This window comes from Rattus rattus, chromosome X (genome assembly GCF_011064425.1).
Source record: "Rattus rattus isolate New Zealand chromosome X, Rrattus_CSIRO_v1, whole genome shotgun sequence".
NCBI lineage: Eukaryota > Metazoa > Chordata > Mammalia > Rodentia > Muridae > Rattus > Rattus rattus.
Window position 1 is genome coordinate 65432592 of NC_046172.1, and position 13597 is coordinate 65446188.

The window sequence follows — 13597 nt, forward strand, 5'->3', positions numbered from 1 at the left end:
AGCAAAATTACAGCTATGAAATAGCAACGAAAATAAATTTATGGTTGGGGTGACTACAATATGAGGAACTATATTAATGGGTGAAAATATTAGGAAGGTTGAGAACCACTGATTTAGAGGATTAAATGAGGTAATTCATTGACAGTCAGCTACACATGCATATTCAATACAAACAATGAAGATAATCACCCACATGTAAACTTATGAAACAGTTCCTGGTATTTGAATATGGGAATATGCTTAGCTCAGGTTGGTTAACATAATATACCAACTTCTGGCTACAGTCCCACTGAAAGAGATGTTAGGATTCCTAGTTCTTCCATATACCCAAAGCACACCCAGTGACAACAGGAATCAAAAGTGAGTAACCGCCATTAGGACTCAAACTCCCATTAGTGCTTTCTGCTGTCAGCCACCAAAACAAATACATGAAATTGTTAAAGAGAACTTGTAAAAACCGGATAAATTACAGTTATCATCAATTTCTTCTACCTTTCCTTCTTACCACCATTCTCATTTCATTTTACTTATTTTTCTTCATCTTATAATTCCTAATTACCCTAGAATATACTAGTTAAGTAAAGCCCAATCTCTCATACTCACATTTAACAAACTTCCATAATTGAGAAGTCAAAAAACATAAATATAAACAGAGGTTTAGTTAATACTGCTATAAAAGATCTGCTAAGAGACTAGAATATATTATTTAACAAAAGAAAACCAAACTCTAAAAAGTTCCCATTTAAAACACCATAAAATCAGAAGACCTTTATCATTCTCTTCTCTAATCACACTGCTCTCACTCTTAAATAGAGTCCAAGGTTTCCATTTGGCATTTTTTTCCTCTCCAATCTAATCAATGACACTTCACAGGTAGCACTGCCACAAAAGGTCTGTAACAAGGCTTGTTTAAAGAGTAACTTCAAGAGATCTCCCTACATGTAATGGCCAGCTAACACTGTTGGAAATATCGGAATGCACTAAGTAAGACAACAGGCAGTATTACTTGCCTAGCATGCAAAAGGCTTTGGGCACAATGCTCAGCACTACATAAAAACAAATTCAGTCAGATTAAAGACTACAAAATGGTTTATGTTTTTAGGAACAACCATCACATTTTTAAATAAGCCAAGATCACTGACATTAAAGTTAACACTTGGTATCTTAAACCCTTAAAGATACATGCATACACAAATGTAATTTGGAAAGTTTGTCATCCCCTTACTTTAAAAAAAAAAAAATCAATGAAAAGATGTTTGATTTTGTTCTTTTCTAAACTGAATTATTCCACCTAACTGAATAACATATGCTTTCATTCTCAAGCTACACATTATTTCCCAACCACTAGCAATGTATTAACAATGATCATAATAAAATATATTTCCATTTAACTTCATGTGAAAAATTAATACAGATTACCTTTTGGCAAGCTTTGCATAGTAATGTCATTTTCTGAATTCTCAGTAGCAGCTTTTTCATTTACATTCTCATCCGTGGGTTTTTCATCATCAGATTCTACATATTTTGTCACAATTGAAGGTTTCCTATAAAAGAGTTAAGGTTATAGAATTATGTTGGAGCAATATACGAAGACCATAAGTATCATGTTTAGATATAGCAGGTGGCTCAAAAGCAAGGATACCATCAGAGTCACTAGTGGAAGCGAACATCTCTTTATCATATCACTAAAGATTCTAACAACACGCATTTTATTGTGGTAGCAAGTGCATTTTTAGGGAAATTAGAGAATAAATAAATAATAAGTAAATTGTTTTTTAATAAGAGATAGTAGTTCTATTATATAAGGATGGCAAAATCAAGTAGTACTACAGAGAAATTTTCTAGAAAGGACTGCCAACCCATGGCATATTGAGTCTTAGGTATACCTAGAAATGATTCCTCCTTATGAATTGTTTGAACTTCCTATACTGTATGATTGTAAAGACTTCTTCCCTCCCAGACTTCAGGTAACCCTTAAAACTTTTAAAAACCCACATTACTAAAAGAGAGATTCGATATTTCTCCATTTTCTTGTTTGTAAAGCACTATATAGTGCAAGCACCACTAACTATATAAATCCTTCTGGAAAATTTCAACTGAAAGCACAATACAACAAGTCTAATGGAATTTATTACATTATAGTAGTCATCTCCAAGCATGTCAATTTGTTTAATGGTTTATTTAATGGTAAGTTCATAAAAGAGATTGTGTTTTTAGAAACAACCAAATAACCAAAAAAAAAAAAAAAAGAGAGAGAGAGAAAACATTATATTCCTTTCAACATTAGCCTACCTCTTGGATCTCGATGATCCTGAAGACTTAGATTTTTCTGAGGTGCTAGTTCCCTAAACATGAGAAGAGAAAACAAGCAAAAAGGTGAGTAAAACTGTCCCAATTCCTCTATAGAAAGATCTTTTGTCCCATAATATAACAAAATATTACTTTTAAGCCTGAAGTCTTTTTCTTTCAAAAGCCTTCAAAATCAAATTCTGAAGCTGAGAATGTGCCTCAGTGGTAAAGCTGCAAAGTCCATAAAAATTCTCATCACAATTGAATTTCCTTGACTGAAGATTAAATTGGTCTCTTTTTTAGGGGTGAAGGGGTGAGAGATTTCAACCAAGACACCTAGCATGTGTTCTTCTATTTATTAAGATTTGTTTTATTCTTTGAAAGTTTCAAACATTTAATAATTTCATATATTTACTAATAACAGTAGCTGTGATCATCAGCCCAATATCAAGCCAGCAAATCAAACTTCCAGTGCTAACAGGGGAGTGGCCAAAGGCCCCACCTTCTAACACTGAACTACTTCTGTTTTCTTTTTACTGCTGTTGAGTTTTGCTTTCTTTTGAGACAGGATCTCAGTATGTAGCTCCAGCTGGCCTGAAACTTGCTATGAAGACAAGGCTGGCCTTGAACTCAGAGACCCACCTGCCTCTAGCTCCTAAGTACTAGGTCTGCTACCATGCCTGATCCTTCTGGATTTTTTGTTTGTGGTGTTGGAGTGTGTGTGGCTATGAAAGCACTCCATCACTGAGCTGATTCTCTATCACTGAGCTAATTCTCTTAAAATAATTACAATTACCATCTAAGAATGTGAGAAAGAATACAATGTTTACCATGATCAGTTTAACATCCAACAAACCCAAAAGAAAAAAGCAGGACTAATGCGGTTTATGAGACAGGAGTTTAAGGATTTTAAAAGGTACTATTCTTCTCCAACAAATTGCACAAAGTAATTTCTTTTGAAATGTAGGCCTGCATGAAAGATGAAGGACCTCAGTGTATGATATCAGAATAATGCTTAGAAACTCTGGATATCATGCTTTGGAAAATCTTAAAACCAACAGTGCATCATGGCAATACCCTTAGTCCCAGCATTCAGGAGGCAGAGGCAAGTAGACCTCTGAGAGTTCCAGGACAGCCAGAAATACAGGAAAGCCTGCCTAAGCAAAAGGAAAATAAAATCTCAAAATTCTAGAGCCGTTTCCACAATGGGTACCTCAAAATGATAAAATATAATGATGGTTAAATGTCTTATTGGAGGTTGGGGATTTAGCTCAGTGGTAGAGCGCTTGCCTAGGAAGCGCAAGGCCCTGGGTTCGGTCCCCAGCTCCAAAAAAAAAAAAAAAAAGTTTAAATGTCTTATTAATTGGCAAGCCTTTTCTGACCTCAAATAAACTGCTAAAGGGAACTGCATGAGAAAAATGAAAACCTCCACAAATTAAACAACAAACTCAAGCTTCATAACAATGAGTGCATAACAACAGTAGCCTTAAATGCTAGGACACTGGAAGCACTAAAGACTGTTAATAATTATCATCTATAAATGCTTCAAATTCTACTTACCTCTTCCTTGCTATTTTCCATCATATCAGAATTAAGTCCAGAACCACTGATTTTATCTAAAAAAAGGAAGGAATAGAGAATATTTATCATTTCTTCAATATATTAAACTCCAAAAGTGGCAATGCGGCACATGCCTGTAATTCAAGTACTCGTGAGGCTGGGGCAGGCAGATTAACACTTATGTGAGGACAACCTGGCCTACATAGCAGGACCAAGGTCAGCAAAGATTACAGAGGAAGGTTTACTGTCATGAATGAATGAATGAATGAATGAATGTAAAATATGAATGCCCATAGTCTCCCAAGCCTATTTTGAAGCCATGAAACAAAGCAATATTGGTAATACTAAAAGTCTTTTACTTTTGGGGGTTTTCAAGACAGGGTTTCTCTGTGTAGCTCTTAGCTGTCATGAAACTCACTCTGAAGACCAGGCTGATCTTGAACTCACAGACATCTGCCTGCCTCTTACTCTGCATATAAGATGGTTATTAACAAGCTACATTTCATCTCATAAGATGTTGGCGACAAAAGAAACTGACAGCAAAAGGCAGCTAAGGACACGTAAGAATAGGGTTCAACCTCTTGAAGTCCTGGGTGACTCCAAAGAAATAACACAAATATCAGATCACTCTGGGAAACTAAAACATGACACTAATATTCTTAAGAGCACTCTACAGCAAAAGCCAGACTCAATGAAACCTCTGAGAACATGGAGAAGAGTGCTGAGGACCTCTAAAGAGGACCCCAAAGAAGTGTTGATGGATACCAGTGACCTTGCAGCATTACAAAGCAAAAGCATCCTTTACCTGCCCCCCCCCCAGGAAGTCTGCAAGAGATGGAAGGATTTTGAGAACCAGGGCTTTATGCTCTGTAACCCCAAAGCAGGAAGCAACAGGTGAGAAGCCTGTACATAAGACACAAAGGGCTGCTTCTACCAAGAGGCACGTGTCACCTGAGCCGGTGAAGGTGAAATACCTGAGAAGTGTGTCACATAAACGTGAACCTGTGGAAGAGCACATTAGCACCATTATGCAAACAGAAGAAATGCAAGCCAAAAGAGAGAACCCTGTCACTCCAGATCAGAAAATACTCCCAAGAGTTCTAGGTACCAAAAGAAAACTGAAAAACAGCCAAGCCCCAAGTCTGATGCGTCTGCAGAGAAGGTTGGAATAGAGAAAAATGAGAAAACAATGAAGATCTCCCAGGAGACAGAGCCACAGAATCCAGATAATGGAACCAAGAAGTCTTCATCTCCGGGCAAAGTCAGTGGGAAAAGAACATGTTTGAGGTCTAGAGGACAGATGGAGATTCCCCAGCCTCATGAAGCAGAAGAGAAAACAAGCAAATCAGGTGCAGAAATCTCGATAAAGACCCAGCAAGAGAAAGGAATCTCTGGAGATTCAGATGTTAGGTGTTTGAGATCCAGACAAACTAGAGTCACTTTGGACAATGAACCTAAGCCAAGAGCAACTCGAGGGGCCAAGAGAGATGCAAAAACTCTGAAGAAGGATGAAGACATTGTATACACCAAGAAATTAAGAACAAGAAGTCACCAGAAAAGTGAAACTGTGTAGCAAAGACATTTAAGAAGGAAAAGTAAATTTGGTTTAGTGATAGATTCCAGTATGATTTTCACCTCCAGTGTGAAGGCGGACTGTAAATAATACCGCCTGTGCTTAAGGAAGGAAGCTTTGAGCTTTCCTGGTCACACTCTCTTCAAGCTCCAATGGAGATCATGAAGATCACCAGGGATCTCGAAGCAATAGCACTTTAAATGTTTGCTGGCTAAACAGGTAGAAATGTGGCCCTCTGTCCTACCCAATAAAGCTCTGTGAAATTCAAAAAAAAAAAAAAAAAGATGTTGGTGACAGAAGCTGAAGAGACGGTTTAGTTGGCAAGAACATTCATTGCTCTTATAGAAGAACCCAGGTAACTACTACTACCACCTACAAGGCAGCTCACCACCACCACCCACAGCTACAGTTCCAGGTGATAAGAGATGCCCATGGGCACTGACTGGGCAGGCAAATGGTACATAGCCATGTAAGGCAAAATACTCATACACATGAATTAAAACTAAAATACTGGAGACACAAGAGTAAACTAAAAGAAACAAAAGCAAACAGAAGAATAGAAATTAATGAAACAGGGAATGGAAAAAAATTAAAGAAGCCAAAATGTAGTTGTTCAAAGAAAATGAAGTAAACTTTAGGATATACTGATCTAGAAGTAAAAGAGAGGGTTACTACTACCAACCCTTAACAAAATCAACAGATTATAAATTCTATAAACCATACACTGTGTGACAAGCAAAGAAACTAATGAAATTGGGTCTTGGAAATTAAAACATGGAAGAGATTAGTCATCAAAAATGATACACAGGGTTGGGGATTTAGCTCAGTGGTAGAGCGCTTGCCTAGGAAGCGCAAGGCCCTGGGTTCGGTCCCCAGCTCCGAAAAAAAGAACCAAAAAAAAAAAAAAATGATGCACAAAGAAAAGCAAAAGTCTAGATGTTTTAACCACTAATCATAACAAATACGTAAAAAAGGATGCAAATTTGTGAATTCTTCTAAAGATAGGAAAGGATACTTAACTCATTTTATGAAGCCATTGTTACCCTGATATCAAATCAAAGTAAGATATTACAAAAGAGGAAACTATACATTATTATTCTCCTCATTATCGTTAGTAGTAGTAGTAGTAGTACTCATGAGTAGTGATATAAAAACTTCCAACAAAATACTAAAAAACTCCATATAAGAAGATGAAGTATAGGGCTTGGGGTGTATATAACTCAGCTGGTAGGCAGAATATGTGACTAGCATGAACAAATCCTTGGGTTCTTTCCCCAGCACCCATAAACCAGACATGGTGGCACGTGTCTTAGTTCTAGCACTGACAAGGCACAAATGACAGGATACATAGCGATTACACAATCCTTTAATAGCAGTACTTGAGAACTGTGGGTTCAACGTCAGCTGGTTTGCACAGTAAGACTGCCTTAAGTAGAATAGTTCAAAGAATCAATAAAAATAGGAGAAAAGTATTACTAGAATAACTAACTTCAACAAATTCAGAGAACACGAATTCAACATAGAAATGCCAAATGAGTTCCGAAACATTTCAAAACAATAGATGCTTTGAAACAGATGTATACAGTAAGCAGAGACAGCGGCAACACAGCCAGAGGCCCTACTTTACGTCACAATGAGAAGGGGTGGAGACAGCTCAGCAGTTAAGCACTTTTGTTGCCCTGAGAAGACCTGGGTTTGACTCCCAGCACCCACATGGTGGTTCACAACCATTTGGATCTCCAGTTCCAGGACATTTGATACTTGTTCTGACCTCTCTGGATATTAGGCATGCATGTGGTGCACATACATGCAAGCAAAAACACTCATAGTTACAAATGAATTAAATCTATTTTTTTTAAATATTAAGCCCACTGGTGGTGACATATACCTTTAATCCTCTGTACCTAGGGGACAGAGGTAGTTGGATCTCTTAAGTTTGAAGCCAGCTTGGTCCTGGTCTACAGAGTGAATTCTAAGACAGCAAGGGCTACACAGAGAAACAGTGTCTTTAAAAAAAAAAAAAAAAAAAAACAGGTAGAGAGATGGCTCAATAGTAAAGAGCACTGACTGCTCTTCCAGAGATTCAGAGTTCAATTCCCAGCAACCACATGGTGAATCACAACCATCTATCTATAGTGGGATCAGATGCTTTCTTCTAGTGTATCTGAAGACAGCTACAGTGTACTCATATACATGAAGTAAATAAATAACTCTTCAAACAACAAATAGGCTGGAGAGATGGCTCAGTGGTTAGGAGCACTGAGTGCTCTTCCAGAGGTCCTGAATTCAATTCCCAGTAACCACATGGTGGCTCACAACCATCTGTAATGGGATCTGATGCCCTCTTCTGGTGGGACTGAAAACAGCTACAGTGTACTTATATATAATAAATAAATAAATCTTAAAAACAAAACTTAAAAAAGTAAAAACAGGATAGATTTAGGTAAAAATATAACAAGAATGTGTATTAGTATTCTTATACAGAAAAGCACAAGGTTAAGAATGTCTCCAGCTGCCCTATTAATTAAACATTCTCATTCTTTATTTTATTTTTCAAAGGGACCCCCTGTGTAGTCATCTTCTCTCCTCCGTCAGGTATAATAGCACACTATATGGTTCTGTGATTTCAGCACATGGGAAATCCTGAAATAGGATGCCCTGTGGCTGAAGAGTTAAGTCAGCTGAAATCAAAAGCAAAGGGGACAGCAGAAATGCGTTCTGTCCTTTCAGTCCCCACCCCACTGCTTAGAACCTAGGATCTGCTTAGGCGATTTATTCAGAATAATATGTGGAGAGGTCTTTTTTTCTGCTTGAGGGTTTTCATTTTTGTAAATTTTGAACACTTGATAGCCCTCTTCAGGGTGAGATCTCCTAGCTCACTTTATTTACTTCCACTGTTGCGGCTACATATCTATATCTACTCCCCTATTTGTGCTGCCCACAATACATATAGTATTTGTTATTTGTCCAACTGAAGCCACACACCGCCAGTAAGAGAAGCATATGCTTAATGTGCCCAACTCAAGCAATTAGTGAACACAGGACTCTGGCAATAAACTTCATTTGAAAAACAAGACAGTAGTTGGGGAGTGTAGTTCAAGTCTGTAAGTAGAGACCCTGTCTCAAAACTATGTCAATTAAATGAATAAAGAGTTGAGCATGGTGGTTCATGCCTATAATGCCAGCATTTAGGAAAGTAAACAGGAAGATTGCTTACCAGTTCAAAAGCAGCCTGGGCTAGGAGACAACTTGGCACAATAAAAATCCAGAATGGTGGTGCATGCTTTTAACCCAGCAGTCAGGAGGTAGAGGCAGGCAGATCTGAGTTCAAGGCTAGCCTGGCTTATATAGTGAATTCCAGGACAACAAGGATTACCTTATCTTGAAACAAAACTAGATAGATGGATAATTTCAAACAAATACTAAACACTTACATTTCTTTTTGATTATATAACTATGAATACGAAGAAGTCTAGGCAAATGACTATAAAAGTGGGGATGATGCAAGCCCAATGCCCTTCTGTTGAGAAACCCAGCTGTAAATACAAAAGGAGAAGACTGGAGAGACAGGTGCTATCAAATTACAAATGCTGATGTCAACTCGAAAAATTTAACACATGGGGTTGGGGATTTAGCTCAGTGGTAGAGCGCTTGCCTAGCAAGCACAAGGCCCTGGGTTCAGTCCCCAGTCTCGAAAAAAAAAAAAAAAAGAAAAAAAATTAACAAATATATATTAGTTTTCCCTGTAAAAGGAAGCGAGACCTTCCTGGTGACAATGAGCACATCAGACACACTGATACGTGTTTTAAGTCTTAAACATCTTGTAGAGACAGAAACCAAGTAAATGTGATCATCCAGATAGCACAAAATTGGTACAATCGAATGTCAAAAGGAAAAAACAAGGAGGGCTGGAGAGATGGCTCAGTGGTTACGAGTACTGACTGCTCTTCCAGAGGTCCTGAATTCAATTCCCAGCAACTACAAGGTGGCTTACAAACTTTTTTAATGGGATCTGGTGCCCTCTTTTGACCTGCAGTACAGAACACTATACATAATAAATAATTTTTATTAAAATTAAAAGAAAGAAAAAAAACAAGGATTGGGAAGATACCTCACTCAGTGGGTGCTTGCTCAGTGTTTGCTGCCAAGGCTGACAACCTCCATTCAATCTCTGTGGGCCCAAAGAGGGGAAGGAGAAAACTGACCCCTACTATTCTGACCTCCACAGGTGTGCTTTGGCTAACAAGTTATATACAGTCATACACATTCACATATGAAAACTAAATAAATGTAATAAAAATTTAAATGAATGATATTAACAATATTCATAGGAAATATAAAGAATTGAGAAATACTAATAAATACATAAAGGATAAACCATAAAGCCCTACTTGAGTAGTATTTCAACCAATAATGGCAGCAATAAATTACCAGACCCTGAACAAATTTTGTGATACACAAACTTTCTGGGAATGGCCAACAAGATTCCATGACCTCTGTTGAAATGAAGACTCAGGAGCCAGATGCTCTCAGATGCTCTCAGAATGCTAGCTCAGAGAGGCAGAGAAAGCACCCAGCTGACCCTCCTACCCCACCGACATCCCCTCCACACTGTCTTGAATACCCTTCTACTCAAAGACCCTCCTTTCTCTTTCCTGGCTTTTATGTTCACTCCCTGTCAACTGGTTGCTTGCCCTACGTCTTGACCAATCACTGACTTTATTTAGCTCTTGTTTACAGAAAGCTCTTGGGTTAAAGGTATGTGCTGGGGCTGAGCCACATCACGAGTTTTTCCAGCTCACAATCTTAGGGTTCACAATGTGATTAAATATCCTGCAACAAACTTCAGTTCCCCAAGCTGTAATCATGGCTTCCCTACCAGACCTGATTTGGAAATTGATACAGTTAACCTTAAAAATGAGAGGTAGTGGCACATGCCTTTAATTCCAGAAATTGGGAAGCAGAGGCAGGTGGATTTCTGTGAATTCAAGGCTAACCTGGTCTACACAGCAAGTTCAAGAAGATCCAGAGCTATACAAAAGAAAACCCTGTCTCATAAATAGATAAATAGATTAGATAAATAGATAAGATTATCAGAACGACTGAGGAGTGGAGCTTGAGACCGTAGAATAGAAAATTTCAGATTAGGTAGGCATAGTAGCACATATCGTGTGTTCTAGGCCAGCCTGATCTACATATCAGGTTCCAGGCCAGCTAAGGTTACATAGCCAAGAACCGGTCTTTTAAAAATCCACCTGTTAGCAAAGACCAAGAAAAGAAACAAGCAAAAGAGTAAGAAAGATTCAAGGCGTGAGAGAAACACCATGTGCTGTGCTAGCCTTGCCAAGCGGGGCTACATGAGAAGAAATGCAGACACGTGAAAGGAGCTTAGGGGAAAGATCCTGATCAACAGGAAGTGAAGACAGAGAGCTCTCAGACCACAGAGAACTGAATTCTGCCAAAACCTTAAAAGAAGTTTGGGAACACAGTCTTGCACAGAGCTAACAGAAATGAACAGTTTCTTGCTGACACACTGACAGCCTTGTGATATCAGAGGACAGTTCAGCAAAGCCTACCAGATTCCTGACCTACAGAACTGTGAGACCACAAATATGGATTGCCTGAGCCACCTAACATACTAAAACACTTTAAGTTAAAATTTGATGGCAAAAAGAATAATTTCAAAATCTTTCTGATCTCATTATTAGTTATAAAAGAGTAAGTCCTAATTTTTTTATAGTAATCAACAAGGTACAGACATGCCATAACCAAATAACCTAATAACATCATCAATAAACAGATAAATGAAACCACATGCCCTGTGGTAAAATTCACAGAAACATATTCTCTTGGTTAGATCTGTCTGTCTGTTGTCTGTCTATCTTCCTATTATTATTATGAGCCATGCTCATCTGCGAAAAAGAACTATAGTATTACTGTTAATCCTTTGCCAGTAATACCATTCTTCTGGAAAGATCACAAATTTTTGTCTTAGATGTCCCCTCTTTAAAACAGTTTGACTATTAGCTGATGGCCCATGCCTCTAGTCAACACTCCAGAAGCAAAGGGTAGGAAAAAGTTCAATCCTAGTTTACAAAGCAAGTTCAGGCCCCCAGGGTTACAGTGAGAGACCCTGTCTCAAAAAAAAAAATCTAATAAGGACTGACTATAGTTTTCCTTTTTAAAAAGTGTGTGGTATGGTGGAGTGCATGGGTGGGTGGGTACATGTGCCATGGAACACATGTGCATGAAGGTCAGAGGGGAACTCTGTGGAACTGGGTCTCACCCTCCAATTTTACTGAGTTCCAGGGATTGGGTTATCAGGCTTTCATTGCCACAGCAATCTGGCTGGCCCTAGTGTAGGTTTTCTGTTCCTATAAATCCTATTGGAACCTCTTGAATCTGTGGCTTGCTAGTCTAAATTTTTAGAAAGTGCTTAGCCAGTGAGTTGATACTCTAACATATGGTCAACTTTTCACTAAGATCTTGCTACTTTTTTCTTACATTATTTATGTGCATATATACACAAGCTTTGATGTGTTTGCTATATGTAGTAACCAATCATAATAGGATATAGAATTTTTTTTTTTTTTTTTTGGGGCTGGGGACCGAACCCAGGGCCTTGCGCATCCTAGGCAAGCGCTCTACCACTGGGCTAAATCCCCAACCCCGATATAGAATATTTTTAAAGGAATTTACTTTTATAATCTCCGCATTCAAGAGGCTTAGGCAGAATGATCACAAGTTCAAAGACAACCAGTGATGTTTAGCAACATCCTGTCTAAAAACTGTTTCTTAAATGAAATAAAGGAGGAAAACAAAAATGATGTGTTTTATGAAAATATATATACCAAATCCTTTTAATGTCTTTGTTTTCGTCTGGTTGGGTTTTGCTGTTATTTTTAAAAAGATGACTGCAGTCAGGCTAGACTAAAACTTACTGTGTAATCCCTAATGGCCTTGAACTCAGCCATCCTCCTGACAGAGCCTGCTTGTCTACTGAGCACCAGAACTTTACTTACGAGACAGCACGCCCAATTTCATCAAGTGATATTATTAAGCAACATAATTTAAATTCTAATACACAAGTGTCCACTGGAATAAAATATTTCTACTTTGTTAGAAATACAGTTAGAGACTATGTGCCTAGCATGCTTAATGGCCCGAGTTCCACCACCAGAAACCTACAGTGCTCCTACCTCTCCTAATTCTTACCTATTTCTCACCTCCTACAGAAACGACCATTACAGACCAAACACTACTGTTTCACTCACTACGCATCCCTTAGTTTACATCAGTTTACAAATTTCTATTTTTCCTTTCCAAAATTAAAATCTTACAGCAGATACTAGCAAACACACCCAATAAGACTCCTATTATAAACTTACTAATCCAATTTTCTACAAATTGAGTAGCTGTTCCATACCAAAATAATAAATGCCTGGACAGATGGCTCGGCAGTTAAGAATGGTTGCTGCTCTTGCAGAGGACCCAGATTCGGTTCCCAGCACCCTCATCAAGTGGCTCACAACTGCCTCGAACTCCAGTTCTAGGGAATCTGGACGTAAGTTCCTGCAGAATCCAGTCCTCAGGCTTCAGAGACAACATATGGTGCACATAAACTCAGGCAGCCTCACGCACATCACACGCATAAATAAAAATAAATCTTTAAAATAAACAAATAGAAATAAATAAAAAAAACAGAACTACATACGGCACAGTCAGCTTTAAATTACCTGTGCTTTGGTTCATGACAAGTCGTGGAGAAGAACACGTTTCCTCAGATTCTTCTGATGAGTGTGCTAAGAAGTCATGAAGCTTCTGCACCAATGTATTCAACTTGCTTTCACTATCAAAACAAAATTTTAACAATGTCCTTACAATAAATATAAATCTCTAACAATCAGTGAGGCCTATCTTGTAGTCTTATTAGTCTTGAGGATATACATGCTCAAAGTCAAAATTAAAGACAATGAATTTTATTTTGCTGAGTATATGAATGCATGAACAATACAATCTACCCATATGCTCATGGGCAGGCTCAAAATAGCATGTAAGAAAAATGCTGACACTATTCATTAAACACTTCCGAGATATTTAAATCTTTCAGTGTGCTAAATATGGTAGGTTTAAATATAAGTTACATTTAAAATAATTTAACACAAAGCAAATTTT

General features: G+C 38.0%; 1 protein-coding gene across 13 annotated transcripts in view; it reads right to left on the minus strand.

The window, feature by feature from the left end:
• LOC116888537 (transcriptional regulator ATRX) overlaps positions 1–13597 on the minus strand; it is a 138899-nt gene that overhangs the window by 83036 nt on the left and 42266 nt on the right. For 10 of the 13 annotated variants that reach the window (XM_032889838.1, XM_032889833.1, XM_032889832.1 and 7 more), the window contains 4 exons: positions 13159–13271; positions 3850–3905; positions 2293–2345; positions 1420–1544 (listed from right to left, as the gene is read on the minus strand). In XM_032889838.1, coding sequence (XP_032745729.1) covers positions 1420–1544; positions 2293–2345; positions 3850–3905; positions 13159–13271 — 347 coding nt within the window. The remainder of the gene's footprint in view (positions 1–1419; positions 1545–2292; positions 2346–3849; positions 3906–13158; positions 13272–13597) is intronic. The other 3 variants (XM_032889841.1, XM_032889840.1, XM_032889839.1) reach the window with 1 other exon arrangement.